This window comes from Vipera berus (assembly GCF_964194415.1).
Source record: "Vipera berus genome assembly, chromosome: 4".
Lineage (NCBI taxonomy): Eukaryota > Metazoa > Chordata > Lepidosauria > Squamata > Viperidae > Vipera > Vipera berus.
The window spans coordinates 56759358-56784739 of NC_138206.1; the positions used below are offsets into that span (position 1 = coordinate 56759358).

A 25382-nucleotide genomic window follows, 5' to 3' on the forward strand; every position below is an offset into this window, starting at 1 on the left:
TTAAGGCTTGGTCAGTATGCATTACTATAGTAAAAAAAGAACTCTTTTGAATATGTTCTGCACCTTTGCCGTTTGGATAAATGATAAATGAATGGTTCACTATATTTTGTTCAGCCCTCAAGAGTGGAGAGTGGAGTCAATCTTTTGCTAGTGAATTGAAGGAAGGTTGCAGGAAACAAAATAGATCAATTAAGATTTGCCTGTATACTTAATTATTTAATTTATTTAGAAAACCTGCTAATGCAGGTTTTATATATATTCTCACTATATTCTCTATAGTGTTAAAACATCCAAATATCAATAATTATAGTTTATGATCTATTTTTTTTATTAGGCTAAAGGATTCCTCTCCTTTTTTTTAAGCACACATATGTGTTGGCATGTGCACAGAAGTGGAGATGCCAAAATTTTCTGTCCAGTGCTACTTCAGTTCACAAATTATTCCTAATCCAGAAATTCTAGGCAGAAAATGAGGATTGGATAATTTCAAGGAATATATACATTCCCCATTCTGCAATAGGCACAGAAATATCAATGGCCTGATTCAGATTATATAGTTTGAAGATTGTGGATTTTAGGCCTAATACACATTTATGTTGCTTGAAAATGTACTACATTGCTAAAAGCTTTGTCAGAATAATAATTTAACAGCTAAACAGCTTATGTAAAGATGTAATGTAATATGGATGATGCAATGATAGGATGATGCAATATTAGGAATGACTCAGCAGGGTCTATGTCTATGCTTTTAAGAGGCTGAGTATTAGAAGGGGATTTTTTTTACTGGAGTTTTCTCTCTCTCATCCCTTTGACTGCTGTAATTGCTGTGTATTGGAGTTGCTGTTTCACCAGGTGTATGTATTTTATTTCTAGTGTATATTTGTAGATAGTGTAATGTAAACCATAATTAAATACAAACCACTGTGTACTGCATTTACTCCTGGGTTACCTCAGCGCAATAAATCTGCGCATGCTCTGACGATATTTTAAAGTTTTGCTCTGATTTTTTTTTAAAAAATCGAATGACTTCCTATGATAATTTATGTACAGTAAAGCCCTTTTGGAAATGTGGCTGGCACTTTGCTACTTTTCTAAAATTTAAATCACTAGTTAGCAAATTTATGCTTAGCATGGATCATCCAACAGCACTGATTATTATACATTGCTGAAAGCTTATTTGCATGGTCTTTTGAATCTACACAAAAGCTAGCAGTAGATTTAAGCTCACTCATGTAACCATGGATGTTCTAATTAGCTATTTTGGACCACGACCTTTTATACTTGTCCTGAAATTTGTAGCCACACATGAGGATGGCTTTTTTTTATTTTTAGGGCTATTTTAAGGAAATGATATATCTTAAATTCTTAAAATTTATATGCACATATAAATGATAGTTTTCACTGGACAGGAATAGATCAGCACCAATACAAATTCAACTATAAACTATCTGTAAATGTGTAAGGGAACTTAGATGAGAAGGGTGTTTTTTTTTTAGGATTATTCTCAAGCAATGGTTCCTAATGTGATTTTGGACAAACTATTTGTAAAGGGTACCATAAATGATATTTGTTAAGTAACAAAATAAAAATAAAACTTATTTTTAAACATGACCCAAATCCCAAGAAATTACTAAATCTTGCAACGTTTTGGCATCTTTGCTCCCAAATTGTCATATGGAAATTTTATTTATTTATTTTAATTCCATTTATATCCCGCCCTTCTCCGAAGACTCAGGGCGGCTTACAAGCTATGAAAGATCTGTCATTTTCATTCTTTAAGAAGAATAAAATGTTTAAATCAGACACCACAGATTAACTGGTGCTGTATAGGAGTAATAAGCCATATTGTTCCCTGTGACTTATGTGGTGATCTTCAAAAAATGTCAGTGACAATGTTATGATCTACATGAAAGAGAAAGTTAGGAACCACTGAGGTAGATAAATGGCCTGCTTCATAAAGGCTGCAGCTCTTTGGACAACACATTCTTTACACACAAAATGTTTCATACTGAATTCACATCTTATGTTTTGAAGCCCTCTAGTCAGGCAGTGCAGAAAATGGTAGGGTCACACAAATCTTCAAAAAGGTGCTTTTCCTCAATGAAGTTCTAAGTGAAATGCCAACTATAAGTTAATTTGAAGAGCAATATGGCCCCTTTTCTTTTAAAAGTGAAGATATGTGTCTATTAAGAATTAGCACTTTTCAAGATTTATTCAAAGTCAGACCCCGGTATCTCTTGTTCCCAAAGTCAGGTATGGATTAATAGTGTGGAGTTAAAAATATTTCTGATTCAATTCAACAAGGGTATATAAATAAATCCTTCTATCTAGTAAAAAGTAAAACATACTGTACAATAAAAAATCCTGGACAAGCTAAGCCAAGCCTAAATGTTTTCACTATAGGGTTCATTTTCAAACAGTGGGGAGAAGAAGGGAAACTAAAGAGAAGAAAGGCAAAGAAAAGTGAAGCGGAAAGTTTCAAGTACAAGTCTGTAGCCACTCACTCTTACTCTCTACATAACTGTTTATTCTTCAAATTCAAAAGCAAGCCATGAAAGAAATCCTAACATTTTCAAACATTTGTGCCAGAATTAATGTTTTGGGTGCTTTAAGGGTGAAGAGTATGTTTCATTAGAGCAAGAACATAGAAGAACCATTAAAAATTTGTTGGAGATCCTAAAGGAGGGCATCCCACTTGTTCCCTGAAGCATCCATCACAGAGATGAACTGTGCTGCTTAATAAGCTCCCTGAAAATTCTGATATAAATTCATCAGCTCCATGTAAAAATGTTTCTGTAAGATAAGGTATAAGGTGGAATTTCAGCCTGCAAACCTCGTTATTGTTTTTTTTTTCACTGCACTCAAGGGCCATATTGCAAAACAATAAAATGAATGGCACTTAGGTTACATTATATGAAATGATTTGTGAATATCCTTGATTAAACAACAGTGAAATGAATGTACTTACTCCCATCATAGTTGAGTGTTGCAAATTTGGCCTGTTTTTCAGCACAGCCAGCACTGTTACAGACTCTCATCTGCAGCTCATACCAGGTTGCCTCCTGAAGATCATATACTATATATGATTTGGTAAGTGATGTTCGCTGTGCAGTAGTCCACACTGTTGTCCCAAATGGCCTGTATTCCAGAATAAAGGAGGTGATTGGACAACCACCATCATTCCAGCCAATAAGGTTCAATCTTACTCGAGTGGTGTTAATACTGGCAAAGAGTTCTTGTTCTTTTGAAAACTGTGGCTCTACAAGAAAATATATATTTAAATTTTAAAAGTTATAATAGATAGATAGAAGACATAGTGACTTCAAGTCTCTTGGATGGGAATCTCTTTAATTTACAAGATGGAATGGATTTTATTTCTGTTTGTTTTACTCTTGTGTAAGATTTCCCCCCCTTCATTTCCCTCTTTCTCATCTGCTATTCATAGCTATAGTTTTTTAGGTTCTTTGTGTGTGATATTTTGGGGGAAAGGGTATACATTTGGTAGGGGATAATGGTGATTTAGAATGCAATTTCAAAGGTTTTCAGAACTAAATAACTGTAATCTGTTGAAATTTAAGGAGCATGTGTTCCCCTTGAGACCTCTAATACTACATTCAGTGTGCAAGTCCACATATGGACTCCAATATCTTTGTCAGATTAGAAAACGAAAGAGGAATCTTCAAAAAGGAAGAAAACTTCCAACTACTGCATACTAATAATAATAATAAAACCTTTATTGTCAAAGTACAACATGTGTACATTGAGATTAGCTGAGCCTCCCCCCCCCCGTGCTCTCTCCTCCCAACACACAGTGACAACAAACCCTCCATCCCACCACACTATGTGAACCAACTACACCACACACCGGCCTCCCAAGTCAATTCTGTATAAGATTATGTCCCATTTAAAAGCCTAACGGCCCATGGATAAAAGCTATTTTTCAGCCTGTTGGTACGGCTGGCTATATTCCTATATCTCCTACCGGATGGTAGGAGAGTAAAGAGATACCGTCCAGGGTGTGAGTCATCCCTGAGAATCTTCCTCACTCTTCCAAGGCAACGAGCCCTGGCAATGTCATCCAGTGGTGTCAGGGAACAGCCCACAATGTCTTGTGCTGTGCTCACTACCCTCTGTAATACTTTCCTATCCGCGGCTGTCAGACCAGCATACCAAACCACAATACCATACGAGAGGACGCTCTCTATGGTAGACCGGTAAAAGAGGGTCATTAGCTGTTGTTCTACCCTGTTCTTCCGCAAGATCCTAAGAAAGTGAAGCCTCTGTTGGGCCTTTCTATTTTTTCGCAAATAATTGCCAGGTCCAACTTTTAAAACTATTTTGCAAATGGGAACTCAAATACGTAACTTAGAATAAAGACAGGATATAATTTCAAATACCTTTCCCAAGTGTTTTGGCCTCTATGATCTCACTGATACGGCCTGGTCCCACTCCATTCTGTGCTGTCAGAGTAAACTTGTACCATGTGCCACACTTCAGCGTTTCCAATCGATAGGAACGTTCACTAGGGCTAATGGGAAAACTGCCCCATTGTTCACTATTGTCCTCAGAATATTGCAGTATATAACCTATCAAAGATTAAAACAAAAACAAAACATAGTCCCATACTGCACAACACTCTGATTAATTATATAAATCATGGAGTATTTTCTACATCGGAGAACTAAGAAGAACTTTGACATTCTTCTGCATCTTCTTGGATATTTTTTTTTTAAGTTGGAGACGGGGCTACATTTCTAGAATGTTGTGGGTTGCCAGTTTTAAATGGGATTACAGTCTCCCAGAAGAAGTTACAGCTTGCAGAGCAGAATCTTGTTCTGGTTTTCCAATCAGGAACACTTTTTATTACCTTCAGATGATATGCCAATTGCATCCCTTTCTGGAACAAGATGATAAAATGATAGATTACATGCTGGCAACCTTCAATTCAAACGTAGCAATGCACTCTGGACCTTTGGGTTTACTCCAGAAACACTTACACTGATACTGCTCTGTCTGACAATTCAGTTTGATGCAAAATACGAAGCACTAGTAATTAATTTAAAACCCTGTCTTAAGTTTAGGCTCTGTGAGTATATTTACCTTTCTATATGAACTTCCAGTATTTACTGAGATCATCTGAGGAAGCTCACTTACAATTCTTATGAACTGATCTGGTGCTCATTCAAGTTTGTTTTCTATATTGTAAGCTGTTCTAGTTTTTTCAACTGCGCTCCTTGCAGTGTTGAGCATCCTTCAAACACATCACTTTGAACGGGCTTGTGTTGATTACTTGTGACATTTAAATATTAATTATTTTACTTGCTTTTATTTTTCTTTTAACAATTTTAATGCTTTTATTCTATTCAGAGCTGTTAAGAGAATTCAGTAATGAACAATATCCCAGATTAAATATAATCTTGCTCAATAAAATCTAAATCAGGAACACCAGTGATTTTTCTATAATCATTCTGGGGCATATCATACAATGTTCTGTTAACTAAATAATTGGCATCTCTGATTCATATGGGACACTATTATTCAAATCCTTACTGTCAAGTAAGTAGCCTTATTAAGATAACTGAACTTTTTAATAAGCAGTGCTTTTTTTGTAAAAAAAAAAAAAGCTGCCGGAACTCACACAAGCCTTGCCTACCCTACAAGGTTCCATCCAAAAAAAGTGCAAGAACTCCGTTCTGGGCGTACTATGACAAAAAAAAAAGCCCCTGAGCAAAACTAACATAAACTTCTGTTGGAACGAAATGGCAACATGTAAGGCACTACTTTAAAAAGAAACATCCTGGCATTGAAATGGAACTATTGAATGTTACCTCGAATAGAGCTGCCTCCATTGTCTCCAGGTATCCAAGAAAGAGTGATAGAGGAAGAAGTGGTTTTGGATACAGTAAGTCTAGGTTGGTCAGGTGGAACTGAATAAGACATAGTTAAAAGGAGAAATTAAGAATAGTTTGAGTAATCATTTGATTCTAAATACATTTCTCACAGAACTGAGGTGGAAAAATATGCAAATCGTTATCTGTCAATGTGTCTGCTAATATGACATCTTCAATTAACACAGCAGGAACATTCGTTTTCCTTGACTATTTAAATATTATATAATTTTAGCTGGCGTTCTTAATCATAATTTTGCTCTTGACTTTTCCACCACTACAGTCTCTGCATAGTCATCTTCCAAGAGGCAGAGAAAATATTTTTTCAACTATTCCTTCAGATCAGATGTGTTCCCCTTTTTATATATGGCTGAACTGCAATTCCCAACCTCACTCACAAGCAGATCTATTGATGGGCTCGTGAAAGTCAGAACAAGGCACTACTGTCTCCCATCACTTGTATGTCACTAAAGAATAATTTCCATGTCAGTAAGTCACTACTGAGAGCTAACTTAACGTGCTTTTTAATATAAAGCACTCTACTGTGTTGACCTAGAAAATGGAGTTTATTCATGATTAAATCAGACATGGATAAGTGTGTTGTGTGAACACAGCAAATTAATCAATCCTTACAATTTGAAAGTTTCCTGTAATGCTCAGAATAAATCTGCTTCCATGTAATTTATATGTGCTGAGTCTAATTCTCTGAACCAAAGAACATATCCACTGTATAGCCCTTTAGATAGCTGATATTATTTTCCTAGTTGCTTTCCAGGGACACATTAGACTTTCCGTTTTACATCCTGAAATGTTCTATTATCCTGATAATAATAATAATAATAAATCCTTAATAGTTGCAGTGAAAGAAACATTTTTAACTTACCTTGAACTTGCAAATTCAAAATAATTTCATCTGATCCCCAGTTATTAGTAGCCACACAACTGTAATATCCTGAATCTTCTGCTTTCACAGTATGGATAACAAAGCTGCCATTGCTAAAGATGCTTCTTCGCCCATCAATCAGCACTAGACTGGGTGTCCCGTTACTGCCTCACAGGAAGCAAAAATCATACATTAAAGAAGTTACAACCAATATAACTTAGATCTGGGGTTAATTTTAAAAATACAGAAGGGGAGAGGGAAATGCCTGGAAAGAAAATCTCTCAGCTCAATAGCGAGATTATTCAGGTTCAATGGTACAAAGCTATAGATACATATAAAAAGAACAGAAACCGAAACCCCAAAAGGAAGCCTCTACTGATAGAGATTGGTATGTTTGGTTATTGCAGAACAATCTGAAATTCATCAGTGTGATGGGTTTCATTTGCATATTGAAGGATAATGCAATGGTTAATTTATTACAATTTTTGCCACAGGCTAAGAAATAAATGGATGCTTGGAACAATTCTACCCTCTCATCACCCAGCCTCAGGAAGTAACATGAGGATATAAGAAGGTCAGAAGCACAAGTAGCAATAGGGGAACATGAACTACTCCCCCCCCCTGAGAGTTTGAAGAGGTTATCGGGTCTGGAGTTGGATGGGGGCTAATTCCCGAGAGTTGGAGTTAGGCTCCAGTTTCCCAGTTTTGAGTGGGTCTCTTGTCTCAGGTGACAAGAAGGCAGGAAGATGGAAAGGAAGCAGACCAGATATGTAGTAGAGATGGTAGTTTGTTGAGTTGAATATCTGAGGGGCTCATTTGATGCAAGGTCATTTGGTTGAATGTGACCGTGCTTGATGACAAGGAATTACTTGCTGATAATATGTGGAGGGAGAGTTATGGTGGAATGGGATTTTACTTGGGATGGTCAATGACCATATTCAGAAAAGGTGATAACTTAACTAATTCCTCCCTCCCAGCTCTTAATTCTCACTCCAGGAGACATGACTCTAGATCAGGGGTGTCAAACTGCCGGCCCGCGGGCCGGAGCGTCACGGAGAAACTGCGCCCATCCCATTGCCAGCAATGGGAAAAAGTTCTGATACGTCGCGTGACGTCATGTGACGTCGCGAGTTTGACATGTCTGCTCTAGATCCTTGAAATCCAGGGCCTTCAATTGCTACAATGAAGTTTTTAATGACAATAGAGCAGACTGGCATACTTTTTTGAAACCAGAGAGAGAAAGAGGAAATTCCTCTCATGGAAAACTACCTACACATGTTTGGGATTGGGCATCAGCCTTGGTCTCTGGAACGGGGCTGCCAGGGGAGGAGGGGTAGTACTATCATCCACGAGTCTTTGCTGGCATCAAGAGACATTCACCAAAGAGAACCAGATACCAGATCCTGCTTGGGCCAACTTGCAACTTATGTAACTCCCACTCACCCCCGCTGCAGAGTGGGATCCCTGCCAGGATTGTTTGACCTGATTCCAGGGAGGGTGGTAGAGGTCTCTTGGCTAGTAGCATTAGGGGATTTCAACCTGCCTTCCCTTAGTGAGGAGTCTGGAGTGATCCAGAAGTTAATGGCTGCCTTGACAATAATGGACATGACCTACTTACTGAGAGCCCAACACAGGAGAAGTCACACGTGAGAGACTTTTGTTTCAGGGGAAATGTAATGTGATTTGAAAGTGGAGGGCATGATCATGGACCAGATCACTCTCCGACTGCTGTGGAGTTTTGTGGTGCAATCTCCCTTCACAGTGGGAAGAACATATTATATTGGCCCACTCAAGAAATCTGATAGATCCTATGGTTTTGAAGGGGCTCTTGGGAAGTCTCTGAAGATTCTCATGGACAGTTTGGCTGAGATTGTGGTTAACCATTGGAATAAAGGAGTGGGTGGCAAACTGGATCAGACTGCAACAAAGCACCACTCCCTAATTTTACATCCATTGCAGCTCCTTAGTTCACTGAGCTCAAAAAAGATGCAGAGGAGACCCCCCCCCCCTGGAGTGCACGTGAAAGAAAACCTGTCTTAAATCTGACCAGACACTAGCACAAAATCACATTTGAACTTATAGATTCAACTGGCAAAAAAGGAAGTATTTTGCATCTGCTGAATGTCACCCGGTGGTCCTTTTTAAAGGCGTCTTTTTTCCCATTTAGGAAAAGTTTCTGAAAAGGCTGGGTGAAGAAGCATTTTCAGAGCATTTGGCAGGAAAAGCCACATTATTTTGAGAGCTGCTAGACTTGAGCTGGACAATGCCAATGGAAGAGTCATCTTATGAGGTAGGCTCATTTGGAGGCGGTGAGTCTCAAGGGAGCGAACAGAGTACTTTGCAACATCAGTTCTGCTACTCCCTAATCAGATTTCTACCTATCCTGGCTGGTTATATTTATATTTATATTTATTATATTTTTATACCGCCCTTCTCCTGAAGGACTCAGGGCAGTGTACAGGGCAATAAATATAAAAACGGAATACAAAAGTTAAAAAACGATTAAATATTATGCCCAAGTTTAAAACAGTAATTAAAACATATTAAAACCCCAACCCTAACCCATCAAACCAGGTCAGATTGCTCAAATAAATAAGTTTTTAGATCGGTTAAGGCTATGTCACCTCCCTGAGCCTTTTTGGACTACTCAATAGACAAGGTATTTTCCCATACAGATAAAGGAAATAAATAAAATAAATAAAAGGGAGTACAGGTCCCCCTGGAAAATCAGATTAGCGCAGGAAATCACTTTTATAGAGAACGTTGAAGAGCAGAGTTGCTGAGTCTAGTTGCTGTCTGTTTGGAACCAGCTGAAGTCACTAGAGCAGACTTGCCAACCAAAGCCAGGCCTGTAGACAAGGCAGCTATCAGGGAGGAGAAGCAGTGTGAGCATGGAGATGTAGCCAGTCAGGTTTATTGTTGGAGATCGTAAATGCCTGTTCCAAGTAAGCCTGCCAAGCCTCTTCCTCAGAAGAATAATTTAACAACCAGCTAGCTAGCATTCTGGCTGATTACTTGGTTGGCTAAGCCTTGTTGCAGAGGTATTACGCTGCAATTGAATAAATCACAAGTAAGTGTCCTTATGTGTCCTGGCTGAAATCACTATAGTACTGAAATACAATAGTTTGAGAGAATCTGGTATTGCAGAGATCAGAGGAAACTAAAGAAACCATCTTAGTGCCACCTGCTGGTTGAGGTTTACATTACAGCACCTTGGATAAACATTAGTTGGTGGGGGGGGGGAGAGAAAAGAAAAAAGTAGCATTGACTTTAGAGAAATATTTGTTACTTCGTTTATATTGGTATACTGTTGATCCACTATGTTTTAATCTCGATTAAATGCATTGGTTATCGGTAGCACACATGGGAACAAAAGGAATCTGATTTGGAGGGGAAAAATATCTTTATAATTTTTCTTATACCCTTTCTGAATTTATATGTGATACAGACTACCCTCAACATGGTGTCAGTTTATAGATGGAAAGACTATACAGCAGAATCTGACTGATGAATTATTTAATTGCGGATCCCCACGGCGATTGGGAATGGCAACAGGTGGTTGTACGGGGGGCCGCATCTACACTCGGGAGCACGCCCCCGCTATCTTCAAGAGGTGGCGCGCTCCGACCCCCCGGTCTTACCCCGTATTCCCGGGAGTGGGAATGAGCAGGCCCCTGAGCTCAGACTGGTGTACCTTAATGACAGATCGGTAGTTAATAAGGCTCCCCTTATCCGTGATCTGGTTGAGGAGGAGCATGCTGATCTGGCTTGCATTACTGAGACCTGGTTGGGCCCAGAGGGAGGTGTCCCTCTGACTGAACTTTGCCCACCAGGTTTCCGTGTGCTTCACCAGCCTCGGGCTCAGGGAAGGGGTGGGGGTGTTGCGGTGGTTGTAAGGGAGACCTTGTGTCCGCGGGAGGTTACCATTGTTCAGATAGGTGGGTGTGAGTCGCTCCTCCTGAGATTTGGCCCTGGGGCGCAGTTGGGCTTGTTGCTGGTGTATCTTTCGCCTACCTGTGTAGCAGCAGCCCTGCCCAAGCTCCTCGACATCCTCTCTGGGTTGGCGGTTGAGTTCCCCAGACTTATGGTTCTGGGGGACTTTAACCTGCCATCCCTGGGAGGTTCGTCGGGGTTGGCTCGGAAGTTCATGACCTCCATGACGGCCATGGACCTGACCCAGGTAATTCAGGGCCCGACTCATGGGGGGGGGTCACACACTCGATCTTATTTTTCTATCTGGACGGTGGCTTGATGATCTGGGAGGGGGATCTCCATTTATTATTCCCCTGTCATGGACCGATCATCACCTCCTGCAGCTGGTCTTCCACTTCGCCCCCCCCCCATCGCAGGGTTATGGAACCGACCAGGTGGTTCCATCCCAGGCACCTAATGGACCCTGAACGGTTCCAGGAGGCGCTTGGATCTGTGCCTGCCATCTTCGCTCACAGCCCGGTCGATGCCTTAGTGGAAGCCTGGGAAAGGGCGGCCACAGAGGCACTCGACCGTGTTGTTCCCATGCGGCCCCTGACCCGGTGCAGATCCCGATGGGCACCATGGTTTTCCATGGAGCTTCGGGAGATGAAGTGTCGGAGACGGAGCCTAGAGAGCTGTTGGAGGTCCAGCCGGTCTGAGTCTGATCGATTGCGACTAAGAACCTTCACGAGGTCTTATCTCGCAGCGATGGAGGCAGCGAAGTCCAATTACTTCGCTGCCCTCATCGCGTCCGCAGATAATCGCCTGGCCGCCCTGTTTGGGGTGACTCGCTCCCTCCTGAACCAGGAGGTGAGGGAGCAGCCCCTGCAGGGTCGTGCTGAGGAATTTAGTCAATATCTGGTGGATAAAATCGCTCAGATTCGGGCCGGATTGGACTCCGACTGGGAAGAGTCTGACGACGGGGAATCGAGTGGTCTTGGGAATATTATTTGGGAAGAATTCGATCCTGTGACTCCGGAAGAAGTGGACAGGATCATGGGGAGGCTGAGTTCCACCACTTGTTTACTGGACCCGTGCCCCTCCTGGCTGGTTTATGCAGCGCGGGAGGGGACACGAGGCTGGCTCCAGGCAGTAATAACTGCTTCTTTGAGAGAGGGCAGCTTCCCCCCCGCCTTGAAGGAGGCGGTGGTGAGGCCCCTCCTCAAGAAGCCTGCCCTGGACCTGGCTATTTTTAATAACTATCGCCCGGTCTCCAACCTTCGCTTTTTAGAGAGTGTGGTGGCTCAGCAGCTTCCTCTGTTCCTGGAGGAAACGGATTATCTGGACCCCTACCAATCAGGCTTTAGGCCCGGGTACAGCACGGCATTGGTCGCACTGATGAATGATCTCTGGCGGGCTCGGGACAGGGGTTGCTCCTCTGTCCTAGTCCTATTACACCTCTGAGCGGCTTTTGATACCATTGACCGTGGTATCTTACTGCGGCGCCTCAGGGGGTTGGGAGTGGGTGGCACTGTTTTACAGTGGTTCTCCTCCTACCTTCAGGGTCGTTCGCAGTCGGTGTTGACAGGGGGACAGAGGTCGGCCTCAAGGCCTCTCGTTTGTGGAGTCCCTCAGGGGTCGGTCCTCTCGCCTCTCCTGTTCAACATCTATATGAAGCTGCTGGGCGAGATCATTCGTGGTTTTGGGGTGGGGTATCATCAGTATGCTGATGATACCCAGCTTTTTATTTCCACCCCAGATCAACTCAGTGATGCCCTCTCCATGATGTCCTGCTGCCTGGAGGCGGTGAGGGTCTGGATGGGGAGGAACAGGCTTCGTCTAAATCCCAATAAGACCGAGTGGCTGTGCGTATCGGCATCTCAGGTTGTCCATTCTATTCCACCGTTATCTATAGGGGGTGAGGTGTTACCCCCCGTAGATAGGGCTCGCAACTTGGGTGTCCTCCTTGATTCACAGCTCAATTTTGAAGATCATATAGGAGCTGTGACTAGGGGAGCTTTTGCCCAGGTTCGCCTGGTGCGCCAGTTGCGGCCCTATTTGGACCGGGACGCCCTACACACAGTCACTCATGCGCTCGTGACCTCTTGGATAGACTACTGCAATGCTCTCTACATGGGGCTGCCCTTGAATGCCACTCGGAGGCTCCAGCTGGTGCAGAATGCAGCTGCACGAGTTGTGATGGGGGTCTCCCGATACTCCCATGTAACACCTCTGCTCCGCGAGCTGCATTGGCTTCCAGTTGTCTTCCGAGTGAGATTCAAGGTGCTGGTGATGACCTATAAAGCTCTAAATGGCATGGGTCCGGGTTATTTACGGGAGCACCTCTTGTCGGCGTTAACTTCCCATCGCCCTGTGCGCTCCCACAGAGAGGGCCTCCCCAGGGTGCCGTCGGTCAGGGAATGTCGACTGGCGGCTCCCAGGGGGAGAGCATTCTCTGTGGGCGCGCCTGCCCTGTGGAATCAGCTTCCAGTTGAGCTTCGGATGGCTCCCGACCTTCGCTCGTTTCGCCGTGACCTGAAGACTTGGTTGTTTGAACAGGCCGGCCTGGACTGAGGGATTGGATTTTAGAGTTATATTTTAAAAATTTTAAATTTTAGAATGTATTTATTACTTAGGGCTATTGATTTTATCTTGTTTTAATTTTTATATCTTGTGTGTTGTTAGTGTTTTTTGCCCTGTACACTGTCCCGAGTCCTTGGAGAGGGGCGGTATATAAATCTAATAAAATAAATAAATAAATAATTAAATAATTAAATGGGGAAAAAGGCCCTAGAAACAAAACTAGCCTAATGGACTAATCTGTAAAAGAGCTTTGTGAAATGCCTGGCAACAAAAGATTGGCTGAAACCCAGAAACAAAGAGTTTGTTCTTTTATATGTTTGGGGGAACTCTTGATATATGCAAAAATACACAGATTGTGAATTAAAGATAGGTATTCTTAATGTTAAAACTGCTTGACAAGAATCTATATCTACATATGTTGAATTAAATACACAAAGAGGGGAGAAATAGTTCAAATAATCCCAGATTAGGCAGATTATGTATTAATCGGATATGTATGATTAAGAATGATTGGAAGCTGATAACAAGGAATCATAAAATAATTCAGAAGATGTACAGTACTTTGGACTTTGTGTAAGCACTGGCCTATTTTGCTATTGCACCTGTCTTTTTTCAGACTCAGGGGATGGGGGTGGGGTGGGGCTTGAAAAAAGATACGGCTTCTTTTAGCAGCTTGTTTATTAAAATTAATGCAACTCTTAAAGCATCCATATCTTGTTTTTCTGGCCCATGCAAAACTTGAAAGAAAATACATTGTTTAATTAAATGCAGGAAGGTGATGTGCTCATATTCATATGAGGTACACATTTCTTCTCAATCAGTTTCAAAGCAGGCATTGGCCTAATAACAATCCCTCTCTTTCTTTTTTTCACACACCCGATGACATGACAACTTCATTTGCACTGCACACATAGTTGTTGGTTACCTTTCTTTCATCCATTTAACAGTAGGTACAGGATCTCCAACAGCTTTACAAGGGAGAATAATATCCTTCATCCATGGGGTTGTTACTGTGCCACTGAATGTCAAAATTCTGGCTGGAGCTGAGAAATGAAGGGGGGGGGGGAGAGCTAAAATGCAGAATAATATAGCATTCCTTTCTTGAGAGGAGAAACAGGAGGTGGAAGAGGAGAATTATGATGATTATAAAAGCTGATTTACTTTGCTTACATAGACTAATTTATTTCAATCCACATTACTAGTTGCTTAGTGGAACACAGTACAGCATCTGCAGAAAAGATGGTTGCAAAACAATGATCCTCATGACAGTAATGAATAAAAATAAACATCATGTTATTATTGCTTTCTTGCTTGCACTGGAGGAAAACAGTAAACATGTTCAAACCTACTATCTGGTATGCTTCAAGATATCTTTTTATGTGCAGTTATCATGCCTAATTCCTGGAACTTTATTGTGGGGAAAACTTGAAATGAGTTAATGCTTATCTTTCCCAGAAAAAGAAAGATATAAACAGATAGTTTGGGGGTGCTATAGATTTTCAGAAATTGCACTTTTAAAAATTATTTATTGGAGAACTGGGGCAAAACAAATTTGTAGATGTCCCTTGAATGTTTATATCTTCTTTGTTTCTTTGATGGAAACTTGGAAGGATAAAATGAATTGAACCAACACAAAAATAACATGCACAAATGGAGGGAAAAACACCAAGGGAAACGGATAGGAAATGGAGCAGAGATAACTTCCAATTAGGAATCTGAATGGCCAAATCTAAACCTGAATAGTTAGAGCAATTTCTAGAAACTTCTTTTATAAAACAGTAGCTGACAAGAGATGAATATGATTCCCACCACTGTAGATATCGTAGTGGCTCAGCAGAGTTTAAGTCCAAGCATCACTTTGAAAGGAAAGTGAGAACTGTCTATTGTGTGAAAAAGATAGAAGAATTCCTTCAGGCTCGCAAGTTTGCTTATGTGTTTTAACTGAGTAAAGCAATATATTGCTGTGTTCAGGTAGGCTGAAACTTGTTTAAGAGGATACTTGAGGAAGAACCCTGAACCATATTATGTAACTGAAGATTTTATTTCTGTACTTAGATTGTTTAGATAACTTAGATTAGATAATTTAGATATTATCCATCAATACACAGCATTTGAAGCAAATAAAACAAAGCACTTCTAACTTCACAGGTAATATTTCAAAGATTTGGTTAACATAAATAACTTCACAAAAATGATACTTGAATAATCTGTTTCATTCAACTGAAAGCAATGAAAAAATGTCTCACACTAAATATGAGTTGTTGTACATGAAAAGGTTGGGTGTCCTTTGGGACTCTAACCTGCATTTCTGCTTCCCATTCTCTGTCCTTGGCTAAACATGCTGCCATTTTTGCAGAAACTAAATAAATTACAGTACACAGCCCTTTTTCATCAAGTTTGTCTAATCTAGATATGTTGGGAAGCACCCAGCCTGGCAAAGAGGGGTGCAAAAGGGATTGATCACACTGCTGAATAGCTTTTGGGGAGATCTGGATGAGGATAGCGTGTCTGTCAACTGTCCGACTAGCAAACTCAAAATTAAGGAATCTTCAAGGCTTTGAAGTGCCATAAAAGATAAACATTACTGAATATACATCTTGGAACTGAAGAAGCAAAATCAGCTCTGGCTTTCCCGCATGAAAATCTGCCTAGTTAACAATAGGTTTCCATAAATAAGAACCACTCAGCAAGTGTTCATGTTGCCCAATCATAAGTCTTTGGTTTGTTATGAGAACAGTCCACTTCTCTGTCTGTTGTGTTAGTGACCTTGGCATTTTTGTAAGTTCTAATCGTCCATGCGGCTTCTTTGTTGTTGTTGTTGTTAGCTGTGAAGTCGTGTCTGACCCATCATGACCCTATGGACAATGTTCCTCCAGACCTTCCTGTCCTCTACCATCTTCTGGAGTCCATTTAAGCTCACGCCTACTGCTTCAGTGACTCCATCCATCCACCTCATTCTCTGTCGTCCCCTTCTTCTCTTGCCCTCAATCTTTCCCAGCATTAGGCTCTTCTCCAGTGAGTCTTTCCTTCTCATTAGGTGGCCAAAGTATTTGAGTTTTAGCTTCAGGATCTGGTTTCTTAAGACTCCCATTTCCTCCCCACATTTCCTACCCGTTCCCCCTGTTTCTATGGCAAGTTGAGTAGCAATAGTTAGCAGGGCATTTTAGCAATTCAACCTTGACAGCATCCCTTTGGGCCCTATTAGACCTCCCACAAGCTTTAGATAACATCAATCATGATATTCTTTTATACTGCTTATGAGAGTTGGAGACTGGAAGGAGAGGCCCTACTCTTAAGAGAGCAGCTCAGTGAACTGAGGGTCCTCCTACACTCACAACTGCTGTTAGATGGACTTGTGCAGACCATAGTCATAAGTGCCTTTCCCCAGAACTAAGCAATGCACCACAGCCGCAATTCCATCTAGCTATACAAGGATTTATAACACTACCTCATCTTTATTTGCCCCAATGCAATGTGGAGCTGCCTCAACCACTCAAAAACTGCAGTTGGTCTGGAAAGCAGTGACCTGTTTACTGGCAGATACTAATTATGACAAGCACATAATACCTGCACTGCAGGTCTTGCACTGATTGTCAATAGGTTTCTGGGACAACTCAAAATGGCGGTTCTGATGTATCAATTATGGTCCCAATTTAATGAACCAGTTCACCTCAGAAATTACACTTGTACTCTTTTTAACAGTATTTTAAAACTTGGTCAAAAAGCAATTCTAGAAATGGTTTGGTGCTAATTAGTTCATTGACACCCATCATTATTATTGTCATATCTATTAATAATTTTTTGGATGATGACGGGTATGCAAATTTTATGATGGTGACGCTGCTCATCTTTTAGTATATCAATCACCAAGAATATTTAAACTGTTGATTACAATTTGTAGCTATAAGCTACCACAGCATTTTTTCAGCCAAGTATATTAAGTAGAAACAACAGCTCATAATGAAGACTACACAATAGCGCAAGATACTGTTCTAAATCATTTAGATCAGCATTACAAACACAAAATAAAAAATAAGAGGAATGTTTAATCTCATTGGGTTTTTTATGTAAATAGTTTGTCAAAGAAATTCATTAAAACTAGTCCTTCTGGAACAAATAAAGCAAAGAAGATTACTTCAGTTTGAACACTGCTAGACCACATAACAGGAAGAAAGGAAAGATAATATTATATACATGATGATCCTAACACTATGGTTATGGTCTGTTCAAGAAAAGTGTCTACTTCTCAGGAGAATTGTGCTAATAAATAAAGATATAAAACACAAAATCAAATATGCAATAAATACACAAAATATACAAAAATACAAACCAAAAAGGAAAATACTATACACAAAATTAGTTTGGTTGATCAAAAGGAATAGAAGTGAATGAAACCTAGCTAATAACATTACATTATACTCCTAGGAAATATTAATGAGGCATAGGAAACAGAAAAGCCATGATGACTCATCAATTAATTCAGATTTGCCGCTTATTAATCAAAAGTATCTATGCAATCATGGAGATTAAACATACCCTTTTTCTTAAAAACAGAGTGAATATTTTTCTGTCCTATGGCATGCATTAGTAAATAGTTTTTTGCCCTATAAAGGTTTTTTTTTTAGCAATAAGACTATCAGATCTCTATTTACAGCATGTTGTTTATAGGACTGCTATTTACACTTCAGCCAGAGACCTGGAATATTTTTTTTTTTTAATTCCATTTATATCCCGCCCTTCTCCGAAGACTCAGGGCGGCTTACAAGCTTAGCAGTAGCCTTCATTCTATGTATATGCCTGCTTATTAGGGCTTTCACACATCCCCCAAGCGGCATTATTACAGAGTCAGCTTAATTGCCCCCAACAATCTGGGTCCTCATTTTACCTACCTCGGAAGGATGGAAGGCTGAGTCAACCTTGAGCCTGGTGGGATGCGAACCTGCACTACTTGCAGGCAGCTGGTGTTACTTAAGGAGGCATTAGCCCACTGCTCCACCAAGGCTTTAAGAGTCTCAAACACTTGTGCAGCCATCTTGCCTGCTATGTACTATTTTCCTGACTTTTGTTTCCATACTTTTCTCCCTTCTTGCTTTGGAACAACAATAAAATTTACATAGAACAAAACAATTGATTAAGAAGAGTAGACATGACTGGCAGAAACAAAAGTTGCCATTACAGTATATCTTCCATATGATGTAATCTACGTAGTCCTCTTGGTTGTAACTTGGAATGGCCTAAACGTAGATGGTTGGATGGACAATTTTGCCTTCTTTAGAGTAGATAGTAAATGGCTTTTCAGTCCCTATAACTCAGCAATTCTATTCAATTGCATGTTCTGAAGGGCAGAATCCTCACCTTTAGCTAATGGTTCCACGGTGATAATTTCACTGCTGTTGCCCCTTCCTGCAGCTGTTACAGCCACAACCCAGACACTGTATTGTCGATTCCGGCTCAAATTAGGGATTCTGTAGGAAAATGAGTCAGGAGAAGCTTCAAATTCGCTGATTACCTGTGATAGGAAAGACAAATATTTCCAAACAAAAGTAAACAATATACATATATATCGAAAGAGAGAGAAAGACCTGACATCTCAAACCAGACGTAGGACAAAAAGCACAACAGCAGATTTCACAATAGCAAGTTAACACCAATCAGTGTTGGTTTTTTTTACGGTTTAATTCTATTTTGTATCACTGTCTAAGCATACGTGTATATAAATTTAGCTGATTTTCCAAAGTCAGCACTGGCAACGAGGGCAATATACTGGCACTGTGGTTCATTTCTTTGACAATAAAGATCCATCCTAGAGGTGTGGTGACTGGTTAGAAAAATGTTAAGACAGTAATGAATCGGTCTCAATCACATTTACCTGGGCACTTGCTGCAATTCAAAATAAAAGTAATACTAGCTGACCATTTATTTATTTTTCTTCCCTAGCTGCCAAAATTACATTATTTTAACAAATCAACACAAGTCTTGAGAGAAATCTGGAGGATTACCTAGATCAGGGGTAGGCAACCTTGGCTCTTTTATGACTCATGGACTTAAACTCCCAGAATTCCTGAGCCACCATGGCTCAGCATGGCAACCTCTCCCTTTTCCCTCAGCGTGGCTGGCTCAGGAATTCTGGGAGTTGAAGTCCACGAGTCATAAAAGAGCCAGGGTTGCTTACCCCTGACCTAGATAATGATTTCTGTTAAAGAAAAAAAATACTGCAGTTTCCCAGAAATAATCAAACTAGAGAATCTAAATAGAGCAGCAATTAATGCAGCTAAAATATTTAAAAGTTTGAAAAAAAAACATACAGGTAGTCTTTGACTTATGACTATAATTGACACCAAAATTTCTGTTGCTAAGTGAGACATTTGTTGAGTGGATTTTGCCCCATTTTATGAACTTGATTTCCACAGTTGTTAAGTGAATCACTGCAGATGTTAAATTAGTAACATGGTTGTTAAGTGAATCTGGCTTCCCCATTGACTTTCCTTGTCAGAAGGTCAGAAAAGGTGATCACATGATCCTGGGACACTGCAACTGTCATAAGTATGAGTCAGTTACCAAGCATCTGAATTTTGATCACAAAGATGCTGCAACAGGTGTGTGAAAAATGGTCATACGTCCCCTTTCTCAGTGCTGTTGTAACTTTGAATGGTCACTAAATGAACTGCTGTAACACGAGGATTTGGTTTTGGCTTTTATGAACATTTGTAAAATTCAAACAAACCAAATATGAGCAAAAAGTGGGATATATAAAAGGTTTTGAAGTTGAACTGAATTTTAAATGCGCCATTTTGAACTCAAAGCAGTTATTTTCCATTGGAAATGGGTTGATTTGATCATTTGCAAATGTTTCAAGCAGAAAACAGCCCTCTCCAGGTTTTGAAATATATTCCCAGCTCGTACAAAATAGCCAGGCCTTGAAGACGTAACAGTTGTTTCAAATGTGAAACAAAGGTTTTGGAATTTGAAGTGATTTGAGTTTGATATACAAGTGGTCCTTGACTTACGACCAGAGTTGAGCCCAAAATTTCTGTTGCTAAGTGAGACATTTGTTAAGTGAGTTTTGCCCCATTTTATGGCCTTTCTTGCCACAGTTATTAAGTGAATCACTGCGATTGTTAAGTTAGTAACATGGTTGTTAAGTGAATCTGGCTTCCCCCATTGTCAGAAGGTTGTCAAAGATGATTATGTGGCCCCAGGACACTGAAACCGTCATAAATAGGAACCAGTTGCCAAGCATCTGAATTTTGATAACATGACCATGTGGATGCTGTAATGGTTGTAAGTGTGGAAAATGGTCATAAGTCACTTTTCTCACTGCCGTTGTAACTTCTAATGGTCACTAAATGAACTGTTGCAAGTCAAGGACTACCTGTACTCATGGATACATGTGGATAAAAACATCAAACAAATATGATGTTGGAAGTGATTCACAATATTGAAAGCTACAGAAAAGTTCTTACAGCCAAGGGTGGAAAAAGCTTATTAAAATATTAGTTCGATACAACATTCAGCTATTGAAAGTATTCTATAGTGTCTAATTTCTTTATAATATGCCAGCTCCATTGAAATGTAATACTGTATATTGTACCTAGTGAACCTGATATTAAATAGGGATAGTAGTGTCACCTAGTGGCCATTTTGAAGTAGGACAATCACCTTCTTAAGATTTGAAACTTCAAAACCATAGTAAAGAGACTCTCTCAAAAACACTGGGTCATAATAAATCAGCAATAAATTAGGGCTGTAAAACCAACAGACAGTTCAATTTTAGACTAATTAACCATAAATAATTTTAATTTAAATAGTAAATTAAACTGTTATTTTAATTCATCTGAATTAATTTAATACAAAAACAAGATCCTTTGATGTGATTTGGGTTCTCATTGCAATAACGATAATGCATATGGTTTAGATAGAGAAAATAATGAGCCATGAATGGTTCAAGAACACTTATTGTAATTCATAATTTCAGAATCTCAATGGCTGCACTCACCCAAGTTGCTAAACCACGTAAACTACATTATGGCTTAGTGTAGGGTGTAAAGACAAGCACTAGTTAATAAATTCTAGATCCTTAGAATTCTTTTGGGAAGGAAATGGCAGATGAAGATGGCTCCATGAAAAGTGGACTCAATGGTCAAGGTGGAATGAAGAGCCAGCAAGTAGACCAGCTCTTTGATCATTCCTCTCCAGACAAGGAAAGGACATGGGATCACTCACAAGTGAGGCTTCCAAAATCACACACAAACAGGTGCATGGAAGACCCTCAGGAGAGCAGAGAAGTGGGGGGCAATCAATTCTAAGTAGCAGTTGATGTACAGGCTTAGTGGGGTGGCTGCTGAAGGCCCTTGGCTTCTACTTCAGGCCTAGCCTCAGTGCAACCCCCAAGTACTGCTGTGCAGAGTGGCCTAGATTGAGGGAAGATAGGCAGGGGGGCAGTGGTGGGATTCAAATATGTGAACAACCGGTTCTCTGTGTGGATGCTGCTTTCAGAAGTCCATTCTGGGCCCGGGCAACAAAAAATTAGCTACCAGTTCTGCCAAAGTGGTGCGAGCCGGCTGAATCCCACCACTGCAGGTGTGGAGACTTGCAGTGTGTCTGCAGCCGAATTGTATCATGTGACCAAGGGGATGCTGCAACGGCCGTAACTTTGGGCATGAGTCATTCACTCCATTCAGCATCACCATAATTTTGAACAGTAATGGAACGGTCATTAAGTGAGGACTACTTGTAACTTATTGTAATGAAGTTGGGAAGTCACTTCTTAATAAAATTCTTTTTTGTTTGTTTATATATTATTTTCTTCTTTCCTTTCGATTTCTCTGGTTTTTTTCTTCTTTTCTTCGTCTTTTCTGCACCTTCTACACCTTTTCTTCACCATGGACTCCCTTTAAATACTTTTTGTGGCTACAGACCCCCCCAAGATTTAACTCAAGATTTAAATCATAGCATTTCTTCAAGCCGTGGCAGACCCCCTGTGGCAACATTGAAGGTCCCCAGGGGTCCACAAACCACAGATTTGAGAACCATTTGCTTACAGTATTCTAATAACAATCTTTAATAAAGTTACATTAAAAAAGAATTCCAGATGTTTCTGCATTAATGTACTCACCATTGTTTGAATAATACTGTACAATGCTACATGACATTAAATAGACAGTGAAAACAATTTTTACTTAGACCTTGCCAAAATTCATTTAGAAACACTATCGTTTGTGCTCTTCTCTTATTGGAAAAATATACAGATCAACTGGAATTAGCTTCCAGATTGCAAAAATGTAGAAGTTTTCATAACAGACTAGATTTTCAGTATCATCTCATCCAATGAATTTCAACCCAGACATAAATTCCACATAGTTCAGTATAGTTTGATTCTAGGACATGGTTTTACGATAAGAGCTGAAAAGTGCTTTTGAGTCATTTCGGAATTGTCTAGGATTCTGTCTTCAACAGTAGCAAATGGACTTCATAGAAATACCAGGCAGAAACAGTCATTTCTTGTTAACCTTCTGGTATCTGGTTTAGGACACAGTCTTAAAACAAATCTGCTGTCCTTTTGACTACTGGCAATTTACTTTGCAAACCTATAGTGAGTCCTGCATGTATCTACTCAGAAGTAAGTCCTAATGGGGTGAATGGGATTTACTCCTAGTCAATGCATATACAATCCAGACTCCAATTTAGCAGACATTTGATGGGTTGCAATGTCCCTCCTGCTACCAAAATCCAAATAAACTCTAAATAATCAATGGAATACAAGTCAGTAGTTTGGGCCCATGTGACCTACTGGTAACTTACTGTGGGATATGGATGAGAGCAGAATACAGTATATTTTCGGATGATACCATTTAATTTGATGGGAGGCAGCCAAGATACAAACACAGTAGAAGCTGATGCTGCAGCTGCTTTAACTCCGGCAGGAGGACCTGGAACTGTAAGAACAACAGATGTGGCTGTTGAAATAGGAGAAATAATTCAGTGCATGTTGTTCAGTGCAAAGTGTGGCAAATCTAATAGGACAGGCATAGCTATCTCAATCATACTAAGCATCTCAAGACAAATTCTTGCAACAACCAGTAAACCAGTATGAAATGTTTTAAGCAGCTGAAAAGTAAGAGCAAAGCCAATGTTAGGGTGCACTTTTTTGATCAGTCACTGTGACCAAATTGGAGATGGCAAAGCATCTTTCATACTGAACAGAATGGCCTTATAAATACTTATTTATGTGATTTATTTATTTATCTGTATTTTTCCTCCCATTCAGGAAACTCCAAGCAATATACATAGTGCTTCCTCCTCCTATTATTCTTCACAAAAAGAACAAGCCTGTGAGGTAGGCTGGGCTGAGAGAGATGGATCAACCCAAAGTCACTTTGGGAAAATGGGGCTCCCTTGCACCCCCAAAACCAAGCATCTCTACGTGCTGGAGTGACTGTGAACCGTCCGGACCTATTTATTTATTTATTTATTTATTTATTTATTTATTTATTTATTTATTTATTTATTTATTTATTTATTTATTTATTTATTTATTTATTATGGGACTTATATGCCGCCCTATCTCCTGAAGGACTCAGGGCGGATCACAACAATAAAACAGCTATAAAAAACAGTAATACAAATATTAAAAAGAATTAAATTACAAAGCCCCATAATTATTTATTTATTTTTATTTATTTAAATCCCATTTATATCCCGCCCTTCTCCGAAGACTCAGGGCGGCTTACAATTTAAGCACAAACCAATGTGCCAATGTGCTTAGCAGTAGCCTTCATTCTATGTATATGCCTGCTTATTAGGGCTTTCCCCCCCAAGCGGCATTATTACAAAGTCAGCTTATTGCCCCCAACAATCTGGGTCCTCATTTTACCTACCTCGGAAGGATGGAAGGCTGAGCCAACCTTGAGCCTGGTGGGATGCGAACCTGCACTAATTGCAGGCAGCTGGTGTTACTTAAGGAGGCATTAGCCCACTGCTCCACCAAGGCTCACTAATTACTAAAACCAATAAAATTAAAAAAAATATTAAAACCCCCCATCCTCAGTCCAGGTCGGCCAGTTGGAAAAGATACGTCTTTAGGTCGCGACGATAGGATCGGAGATCTGGGGACAGCCGAAGTTCTCGGGGGAGCTGATTCCAAAGGGCAGGTGCCCCAACAGAGAAGGCCCTCCCCCTGGGGGTCGCCAGCCGACACTGTCTAGCCGACGGCACCCTGAGGAGACCCTCTCTGTGTGAGCGCACAGGGCGGAGTGAAGTCATTCCTGGCAGCAGACGGTCCTGTAAGTATCCCGGACCTAAGCCACGTAGGGCTTTATAGGTAAGAACCAGCACCTTGAACCTGTAGTGCAGAACCTTCTTTATCTTCCCACCTGGCTCTCATTCACTTCTAGCCTACCTCAGACAGAATATTGTCAGAAGCTGCTTCAATACCTGTCATGACTCTTAAACATCTACAATAGTGCCAGTGCAAGTTCAGGCTTTAAGTTGTTCTTTTGTAAATCTCAGCAGTATGCTGAATGTTTTTCCAACTTAGTTATCTCTTATTGCCTAGAAGGAAATGGAAATTATTTTTGAATGGTTTTCTTAATTTCCATAACCATGGCCTTAATTTTAAGAAATGATCAAAGAGTCCTGAAGTAATGTAAGCTTTGCCTCTTGAAACTTAAAAATGGTGTTGCTAGTGATGAAAATATTTGCAACAGGGAGACTTTAAGAAAAATCTGCACCATTTGAGAGAGTCTCTAAAAGTCACGGATGCATAAAGCTGCTGGGATCATTCAAAAATAGTTGCACCTTAACTGAAAAGTTCCTTTGTTTTTTAGTGGCTTATGGAACTATGTTCAATGCTCAACAAATATATAAATGTGTTTCTCTGTATGTTTGTTTCTTAGCACATGAAGAAATTGCTCTAGTAAATCATTAACTTTAGTTTCATATCAAACAATGAATAAGACATGGATCCACTATAAACATGATTTTATTATTTTATTTTTCATTAAAATATTAAATGTGTTCCGGGCAAACAGTTCAGTGCTATATCCCTGACTTATTCTTTGACATTATCTACTTGTGCTGAAGAAAATTCCCAGGTATCTTGAATCCAAATAGTAGGC

At 40.1% G+C, this 25382-nt stretch overlaps 1 protein-coding gene across 1 annotated transcript in view; it reads right to left on the reverse strand.

The window, feature by feature from the left end:
* The window catches only part of DSCAM (DS cell adhesion molecule), a gene marked incomplete at both ends in the record, with an annotated part of 361720 nt that overhangs the window by 55495 nt on the left and 280843 nt on the right, over window positions 1-25382 (reverse strand). The window contains 7 exons of the mRNA XM_081327319.1: window positions 2969-3259; window positions 4398-4586; window positions 5829-5927; window positions 6772-6935; window positions 14192-14309; window positions 18622-18775; window positions 23068-23201. Coding sequence (XP_081183445.1) covers window positions 2969-3259; window positions 4398-4586; window positions 5829-5927; window positions 6772-6935; window positions 14192-14309; window positions 18622-18775; window positions 23068-23201 — 1149 coding nt within the window. The remainder of the gene's footprint in view (window positions 1-2968; window positions 3260-4397; window positions 4587-5828; window positions 5928-6771; window positions 6936-14191; window positions 14310-18621; window positions 18776-23067; window positions 23202-25382) is intronic.